Consider the following 9,810-nt stretch of genomic DNA (forward strand, 5'->3'; position numbering starts at 1 on the left):
TCACAGAGCTTCAGTTCCAGCACACAAATCTCGGACAGACCCTGCTAGAACATAAGTGACTTCTAATAAAGTCAGTTCCCATGAAGCAGTTGTGGATTAAACATGTGGGATCACACAAGGTTACAATGCCAGAATAATCAGTCAAGAATAATTATAATCATAATCATCATCATCATTATTATTACTACTAATACTACTACTATTAACATATTACCTACTATCACTATTACTACTACTGCTACTACTAATAATAACCCATTACCTACTATTAAATTCTAATATACATTAATAATAATCATAATTATTGTTATTTATCATACATAACACTTTATTTTACAGTGCCATAGTTACACGTTGCTACATGTACTTACTATAGTAATAACAGTAAATTATGCATAATTACAAGTAACTAATTTGTTAAGTTATTAGTTGTAGTAATAGTGCTGAAATACAATAATTTTATAATAATTACTAGTATGAATATTAATATACAGTTATTAATAACAGAATAATAATGCACTAATAATAATGTTATAATTATTAATAGTTATCATTATTATTAGTAGTAGCAGTGCTCAAATATAATAATTTTATTATAATAATTACTAGTATGAATATGTTTAATATCAGTTAGACTCCATCAAATGCACACTTCAGAATCTTAGCGGAAGTAGTAGGTCATCCGGGGACTTTTCACCTACTGTTTTTCAAATACGCTGTGTCCCAATTCAGAGGCTGCATCCTTCGAAGGCCGCAAAGGTCGGACCGAGCATTATTAAAGGTCCCGTTCTTCGTGATCCCATGTTTCAAACTTTAGTTAGTGTGTAATGTTGTTGTTAGAGTATAAATAAAATCTGTAAAAATTTTAAAGCTCAAAGTTCAATGCCAAGCGAGATATTTTATTTAACAGAAGTCGCCTACATCGAACGGCCAGTTTGGACTACATCCCTCTACTTCCTTCTTTAATGACGTCACTAAAACAGTTTTTTGACTAACCTCCGCCCACAGGAATACACAAGAGTTGCGTTTGTAGAGTGTGTTTGTCGCCATGTCGTCGAAACGCTGTTATTTTCATCCCGCAGTCCAATCACCGGGTCTGATTCCGGCTCAAATTTATAGGTTAAAATTAAAGACATGTTTACAATAACACTGAGCGCGTGCATCTCCACGTTATGGTAAGAGGCGTGACTTTTCCGGGCACGGTGCGCTCAGAGCTGTCGAATCACAACACAGGAACTCGTTACGTATTTCTGAAGGAGGGACTTCATAGAACAAGGAAGTCATCAGCCCGTTTTTATGACAGTGGAAACAGCGGTATACAGATAAGTAAATTATGTGAAAAATACTGTGTTTTTTTACACGCGAAACATGAACACATGTTATATCGCACACTATAAACACAATCAAAGCTTCAAAAAACCACGAAAAACGGGACCTTTAAATGGGACGGCCTAGCCTATGGGTTTTTTTTTTTTTGTCGCCTCTAGCAAATGTGACAGCTGCCATTGATGAGTGGCAGTAACGTTTGTACTGGACTTTTTAAAAGTTATATTAAACTGACTGAAAACAAAACAGGGTTCGAACTGTCTAAATATATGTTCACCATGGTCCATTTCTGTCTATAATAAAGAGTATAAACTATATGTAATCTCATCTTAAGTCAACTTTTGAATGACTTAAAGGTTTTTCTTATTTTCTTTTTACATTTGTATCATTTGAGTAAGCTGAAACCCAATACTTGCATTTAAAAGTGTAATTCGGCATTTTCTCTCAAAAAAAAAATTGTGTCGTCACTGGCGTGCAATGAATTCTGGAGGCAAGGCCGTGAAGGATACATCTGTTGTATTCTTTATTGCACGGGAAATGAAGGATGCATTTGGAGGCTGCATTTGAAGGAGATTTCGAATTGGGACAGCCTTCGTCACACCGCTGTGATGCAATCAGCCTTCGAAGGATGCAGCCTCTGAATTGGAAGCAGCTACTCTTTTGCCGTACTGTTTTTTTTTTTTGCATACTATGTAGTAGGGAAGTATTCGATTTCGGATTCAGCATAGAGTGTTTTTGCTGCGGTGAGCAATGTAGCCAGTCACAGACAAGTTTGTTGATCTCTTGAATGCAATGGCCAATCAGGGGTGTTTAATTTAGTCAGAATCCACTCACAGGTTTTTGTTTAGTGCCGAGTTCTGCACATTCGCGAATGTAAATAAGACACAATGTAAATAAGTTGCAGTGTAAATTTGTGCAGTGTAGACAACTTCATTGATTATAACGGAACTTTGTGAGATCGCGATGAACTGAGAAAAGTGACAACTTTTAGTGATTATAAAGTGCTTTCTAGGCCAATTACATGCTGAAAATGTTCAGAAGTGACATTCACATATAAATGCAGGATTCATTCTCGAAATTGCAGTGATTGACACATAGCACGGGACAAAAATGTCAAAGTAGATAGCCTACACATTAAGAAATAAATGCAGACTAAGAGATTGATAGAAAAATATTTGAATTTCCATATCAATATATTTGAAATTCTATTCCAAATTATGGAATTACTTGTAAATAATCTTAAATGTCTCACTGTGCATTTCTATTCTTGCTGGAGCCGTTGCTTACACATTAAATCTGCACTTCACTTATTTCAGAAGCACCCTCAGTGATTTGATTCTGAATTGGGCCTGGTTAATACACATATTTCATATAAATATAGCTACATATTTCATATTTAATAACAGTAATAATTATAGATACATGATGATGATTAGGATTGTTGTTGTTGTTGTTATTGAATGTTTTATGATCATAATATTTTTGTGCTTGTTGTTAATTTGTCATTATTATGATCATCACCACCATCATCATACTAATATATTAACAATTAAATAAGACAATAATGCAAACACAGAGCCTGTGTCTCTCCCACTTGCCCCTGCCTCTATCTATTTGCAATCCTTCTCCACAACATATTAATTGTGAGAATGTAATGCTGAAATTATATGTCCAGGCAGTATATGTCAAACACTGATATTACTCCCATTAGGATTGCCTAGTTGTAACTTTTTCATAAAGGACTAAAGAGAGTGTAAAAATTGTAACATTTAAGGCATATTTTTCAAGCTTTTAATGTTTTAGTCCATCAATAGCCTATTTGGCCCATGAGCAAACCTTCTGTATTCAAAAAATGTTTTCATAGCTAATTTTAAATATCTGACCTTCAAGATGAAAGAGGAGTTGTTTACTTCGGCAGCCATTCCTTTGGGTGCATTGTCCTTGCTCAAGTGACCGTGACTTTCCCATCATCGTTTCCCATCTTAAAAATTCAAATTCCATGGACGGAATACTGGAATTAAAGAATCTGTCTTCTCTACTGACTGCTGCCAAGTTGGCTGTACTAATTAACATGCCTTCTGATGGGCACAATCCAAATACCTGATGCTTACTGATCATTTCCCGGTTGCAATTTACCATGGGAAAATGTGTCTTCAATCCATTAGGGTCATTTATGGAAACTCCAATTATGGTGATCTGACTTTGACAATGTGAAAATACAATAGTTAAATATAACAATTTCTGAATGTTATAATGCAAACAGGATTGTTTAAAAATATAAAAAGATTTTCATGTTAGTGACCCTGTTCAAAAGTTTAGGGTCAGTAAGATTTTTTTTAAAGAAATTAATACTTTTATTCAGCATTAAATTGAACAAAATTGACATTAAAAAACTATATTTTTTACAAAAAAAAAAAAAAAAAAAAAAATCAAATATATGTTATTCTTTTGAAATCAAATAAACTTTATTAATCAAAGAATCCTGAAAAATATATGTATATTGGCTACCACAAGGATATTAAGAAGCACAACCGTTTTCAATTGATAATAAAAAGAAATGTTTCATGAGCACCAATTCAGCATATTAGAATAATACTGTATTTTGATCCAATAAACACTCTTGGTGAGCATAACAAACGTATTTCAAAAACATAAAAAAAAAAACCCTTAACCATCCAAACTTTTGTTAAAAATAAACAATTCAAAATAGGTTCGAAGTGTTTAAAAATAGCAAACATAACTGGTTAGACAAATGGCCAAGCACATGCAGATGTTACCAGTATGGTAAAACCTCATAACCTGCATTACATGAGAATATTAAACATTGCATCTCATGCAGAAATGCTGATGCAGCATGTTTACCGTGAGTTTCTGTGTGATGGCATTTTTTCACTCTATCAAAAGAATAAGCTGCTTGTGTAATGACTTCCTCTCTTTATTGTGTGTGTGTGCGTGTATGCGCGTGCGCGCGCGCGCGCGCCTTCTTCTCGAGTGCGGATTTGTTGGTCGGGCACATGCCTCCCTCTGCCTGGCTCCTTATAGTGCCGGGCGGGAGGCAGGAATTCTGACCGAGTGGTACGGACATCGCCGCCAGAGACCACAAACACGGAGCTCTCCCTTTAAACAAGGTCTCATGATCGACAGCTCTTTCAATCAGTTATCCTGGCGTGGAGGATCAGGGAGAACGCACGTCCTCCTACAATTTAAGCAAAGCGCGTGAGTGACAGTGACAGTGGAGCTGAACATCAGTAGAAGAACCGGAGCAGCTGACACTCAAGGAATCTACAGAGGACGAGCCGGCATGTACGAAGATTTCTTAAATATTTTAATTCAGTTATATACTTTTAATTAAATAGATTTTGATATTCTGTTTAAATGTAATAAAGATTTCTGTTCAGATAAATAACTATTTCTGTATTGTGGTTCACCCTGTGTAAATCACTGCAATTTTTCATTGCATTAATTTTGTTTTAATTCATATGAATGCTGTGGACTTAAAGGGATAGTTCATCCAAATATGACAATTTTCATCATTTACTCACCCTCATTTTGTTCCAAACCTGCCAAACATTATATATAAACATTATAGAAGATATTTTGAGAAATGTTTCAGTAGGCCTATTTGTTTGTCTATACATTGGAAATCAATGGTCTTCAAAACGGTTTTGTTACCAACAATCTTCAAAATATCTTGGTTTGTGTTCTGCAGAAGAAAGTCATAGAGTTTTGGAATGGCATGAGGGTGAGTAAAGGATGTCAGAATTTAAGATTAACCAACTTAAAGCTTACAGAGTTGAGCTGCTAAAAAAAGTGGCCGATAGTGGAAATGTATTTTTCATTGATCGTCATCATTATAAAAACACTTTAAAAAAATCATTGAACAGCTCTTTCAGCTTACAGCCTGGCTGAAATATACCAAATAATTTCACCAAATTATACATTATGCTGTGTTTATGCATTATGCATTATGCATGCAAATTTAGTAGTAACTTTTTCCAGTGTATGTAATGTTTGCAGATTTTGACCTGTTGATCATGCATCAGCTGTCTGTGACTTCCCTGTTGGTCTGTCTGTGGCTGGTGGAGCGCTGCCATGGCAACAGTAGCTTGGGAAACAGCCTCAATGATCTACACACACAGTTTGGCGTCAGCCTCTACCAAACACTCACAGAGACAGAGAACAACTCCAATCTGATCGTGTCTCCAGCCAGCGTCTCATTGTGTCTGGGTCTTCTGCAGCTAGGTGCCAGGGGGAACACTTTAGCTCAGCTTGAGGGAACTCTGGGATATGATGTCAATGGTAAGAGTAAACTCTATTATTGCTGAACTAGCAACACACTTGTATGTTGGCGTCCTAAATGTTGCAAAATATAAATCAGCAATGCCCTGACTACCTGCCATTGTCCAATACTTGAAGACAGTTATGATGATATAATAATACAACGGTGTCCTCGTAGATGCTCGTGTACAGGACATTTTGTCTCGGCCACAAGGAGACCTGGGCAATTCCAGTGAGGGGGTGCGGCTTCAGCTTGCCAATGCCTTATTTGTCCAAAGTGGTGTGAAACTCCTGCCAGAATTTATCCAGCATGCCTTGGGATGGGGTAACAGTAGTCTACTGAGTGTAAACTTCAGTAATCCCAACCACACTCATAGTCGGCTACAGCAGTGGGCACGTTACCAGAGTAAAGGTGAAAACTAATTATTGATTTCCATTAAAATTGTTTTATTATGACGAGACACATGATACTAGTATAGTTTATTAATTATTTAATAATTATGCTTTCTAAAGCAGATGACCATCTCCAGACAAGAGAGGAGCAGTTTCAGTCCAGCGAGGCCCAGGAGGAATCCTCCGGGGGAGACAGTTTGCTGCACATAGCTCTTCTGAGCACGGTGGTATTTCATGGTGCCTGGCAGAAACAATTTCTCTTTACTGAGACTCAGAACCTGCCCTTCACCCTCTCAGACGGCAGCACAGTCAAAGTGCCGATGATGTACCAGTCAACCGAAGTCAATTTTGGTAAGGGAAGGAACAAGACAGACACGAACCAACCAACATTTCCATGTGGGCCCCATGTGGGGTTCTGATGGACTATAACCCAAATGGGGCCCATTAACATTTGTCCATCGGCTCCACATGGGCCCCATGTATGTTAGCCCATGTTAGTGGGCTCTAAGTGGGGCCCATTTAGATGTTCATTATATGGGCTCACTTGGGTCCCAAATAGTGTGCTAATAATGGGGCCAAGGTGGGCTACACACAAAACCCTTATGGAGCCCACATGATCACATTGGACCCACAAATGGCCCGATTATGTTGTTTGCTTTGTTCTGCTTTTGTGGGACCACAGATCCCTTGACACGCAGGTGATAGTGTCAAAGACTATAGAATAACACAAGACGTGTCACTCGTATTGTTTTGAATGGGAGAAAGTGTAACGTGCAATATGGCGGAATAAGTCCCGCCTTCTAAATAAGAGCCAATCGCCGACTGGTAAAGTCATCGCGTCACTGCAGTGGCCGTTAGAAGCACTGGTTTCTATAGAAACAGTCAGACGCGCGCCTCAGAAATGAGGCACAAGAAACGCGCATTTAGGTCTGCGCATGAGCATTAGCTTGATCCAGCATAAAAATACAGGTTTTTTTGTCATGATTCGAGCGTTTGGAAAAAAAATATGAGACAGTTGTTGTCAGATTTCATTGGTGATTTAAAATATGAAATTTAATCGAAATCTTGGCAAACAGCTTTGGAGCTGCATGATGCCCAGGATGCCAAGAGAGGCGTTTCAAAGATGGCCGCCGAGTGACATGTCTTAAAGGGACTTTGATAGTGTTTAAATGGTGAGTGTGGGGTGACCGTTTTCTTTTTATTATTAATTAAATGAGAATGCGGAAAGAAAGAAAGAAATACTACTACTACTACTACTACTACTATTATAAATACAGTCTATTATAGCCCAAATGTGGCCCACTGACCCTCAAATAAACAATAATGGGCAACCAAACATGGGACCCACAACTTTAACCAAGCTGGAGCCCACATTCAGTCCATTAAAGTGCCCACTTTGACCTCATGGCCAGATGACGCCCATAAAACTCCTGTTTGGCTCACATGGACATGTTGGCTGGGCAGTTAAATTGAAGCCTATCGATCCATTGTTGTCCTAAGAATCATATTGGAGGTTTAATTTTTCTTTTTTTAAATGAAAGTTCCCTCGCTTTACCTGTCCACCTGTCTCAGGGCATTTCCGACTGCCTTCAGAGCAGGAATACACTGTGCTGGAGCTGCCATACCTGGATCGTTCACTCAGGCTACTGGTGGCGTTACCTGGTGACCGGAAAACCCCTCTGTCACAGCTGGAAAAGCAGCTCACCGCCCGTGCTGTGGGACTGTGGGATACTGGATTAAGACGCACTAAGATGGATATATTTATGCCTAGGTAAAAAAAAAAAAAAAAAAAACTACACATGAAAAATGATTTTATGCAGTTGGGATTCAAAATGAATAATACTTATATCCAGGTCTTTTGTGTATTTCAGGTTTAAGATGCAGAGCAGGTTCAATCTGAAGCCTGTTCTACAATCTCTCGGTATCTCTGATGTCTTCAGTCCCTCAGCTGCTGATTTCAGAGGCATCTCTGGTAGGAAAGTGGGTCTGAAAACAGTTTAAACCAATCACAGATGCCGAGAATATAAATAATTACAAATATCATCAGTTGAAATCAATGATTGCAAGTTTGCTCACTCTGTGAAGATTAAATCTGTTTAATATACCTGCAGATGGGGAAGGGCTTTTTGTATCAGAGGCTTTCCATGAGGCAAGAATAGAGGTGACAGAGGAAGGGACAAAAGCAGCTTCAGCTACAGGTATGTGATATTTGTTTGCTGAAAAGGATTAGTAGGGAACTGAAAATAAGAGAAATGTTTAGGGGAATACCTCTAGATATGAAGTTCTATCTGTTTAATGTTAATGAAGACTGTATATTGCTGTTTCTAAAAGAGGAAAGTCACACCTGGAAAGTCACGATAAAGTGGAAGTAGTGGCAGATCTTTTCTTCTGTATTGTGCTGTACATCCAAGAGTGACAGATTATTGGAAAAAAAAAAAAAAAAAATATGACGGGGACTTGGTTCTATGGGTTGCTGATTGGATTTTGACAACCGATGGAAGCAAGTCCCTGTCGTACATTTTTTTTCCCAATAATCCGTCACTCTTGCTGAAAAATGGAGGTAGATGGATGTGAGCTTGCAGGGATAAGGTTTAACTGGACTAAATGATTGGAGATCTTGCATACGTCATCAGAGAGAAGTCTGTTGTTTCACCTGAAGATTACGACATTTTGTCAAAATACAAGGCTGAATTATTCATAGTGAGATCAATGACATGCATTGATAAGATGACAGAATCACATCTGTATCATTTGAAACTGATTATTGTAATTAATTCACACCCCTGTATTTTTTGTTGTTGTTTTTTTACTTTAAGATGTGTCTGTTTTATATGCTCAACAAAGCTTCTCCCTGGGGTATGTGTGTGTGGGCCTGCTTGAGAATCAGTTGTAGTCAACAGATGGGATATAGTTGAATAGTCTGTTGAAGCTGTGAATCCACTGGGAAATAATGACAGCGCTTTCTTTCTCTATCTTTCCTTTTAGCAATGGTGCTATTGAAAAGATCCCGTTCAGCAGTGTTTAAAGCAGATCGACCATTTCTATTTATCTTGCGACAGATTAATACAGGTAAATACTAGAAACTATAATTAGCATTCATAGCATTTTTTTTCATATTTGATCAAAAATACAGTAAAAACTGTAATATTGTGAAAAATTATCATTTAAAATTTCTATTTTGATATATTTTAATTATTCCAGTCTTCAGGGTCACATGATCCTTCAGAAATCATTTTAATATGCTGATTTGCTGCTCAAGAAACATTTCTTGTTATCAGTTGAAAACTGATTTTTTTCCCCCCACAATTCTTTGATGAACAGGAGAACAGCATTTAATTAAATAGAAATCTTTTGTAACATAAATATCTTTAGTTTAATGTATCCTTGATCATTCATAAAAAATTTAGTGTTTTGAAATTTCATTTGTGGGCTTTCATTTCACAGGTTCGTTGCTGTTTATAGGCCGAGTTCTGAATCCAGCTGAGATGTCTTGAGAAGATCCATGCAATCACAACTGCTTCGTGAACTTTATGAACTCACACACACAGAGGACACTTGGCAAAATCATACAAATGTATATTAACAACTCAACACACCCCTCCTCCCTCATGGTTGGGGGGTCAGAGGAATATTTGAGGACCCTTAGGAGGGTCCACTGACACTTCAGGAAGAGGGACAAGACATTTGTACATATCTGTAAATAAAATTTTATTACATCAGGGTTTTTTGCACATCACAGCGTCTGCTGTCATTTTTTCCCCCTCTACCCACAATAAATTTCCTCATTTCTAATGGAAATGTTTGGTTAGCATC

At 37.6% G+C, this 9,810-nt stretch overlaps 1 protein-coding gene across 4 annotated transcripts; it reads left to right on the forward strand.

Moving 5' to 3' along the window:
• Positions 1–3,916: 3,916 nt before the first annotated feature.
• On the forward strand, positions 3,917–9,733 carry serpine3 (serpin peptidase inhibitor, clade E (nexin, plasminogen activator inhibitor type 1), member 3). 4 transcript variants are annotated; one of them, XR_007185346.1, is made up of 9 exons: positions 3,917–4,629; positions 5,326–5,625; positions 5,783–6,016; positions 6,118–6,348; positions 7,570–7,768; positions 7,869–7,977; positions 8,109–8,195; positions 8,983–9,066; positions 9,442–9,499. XR_007185346.1 is itself a non-coding variant. In XM_048194058.1 (9 exons), the coding sequence occupies exons 2-9, from the start codon at positions 5,334–5,336 to the stop codon at positions 9,489–9,491; spliced, it is 1,275 nt and encodes a 424-aa protein (XP_048050015.1). In that variant the 5' UTR covers positions 3,926–4,629; positions 5,326–5,333; the 3' UTR covers positions 9,492–9,733. The 4 variants fall into 4 exon arrangements, 3 of the variants coding, with proteins under 3 accessions (XP_048050015.1, XP_048050014.1, XP_048050016.1); XM_048194058.1 differs by having other exon boundaries at positions 3,926–4,629; positions 6,121–6,348; positions 7,869–7,969; positions 9,442–9,733; XM_048194057.1 differs by having other exon boundaries at positions 3,927–4,629; positions 7,869–7,969; positions 9,442–9,733.
• The last annotated feature ends 77 nt before the right edge of the window (positions 9,734–9,810 follow it).

This window comes from Megalobrama amblycephala, linkage group LG6 (genome assembly GCF_018812025.1).
Source record: "Megalobrama amblycephala isolate DHTTF-2021 linkage group LG6, ASM1881202v1, whole genome shotgun sequence".
In the NCBI taxonomy this organism is placed as follows: Eukaryota; Metazoa; Chordata; class Actinopteri; order Cypriniformes; family Xenocyprididae; genus Megalobrama; species Megalobrama amblycephala.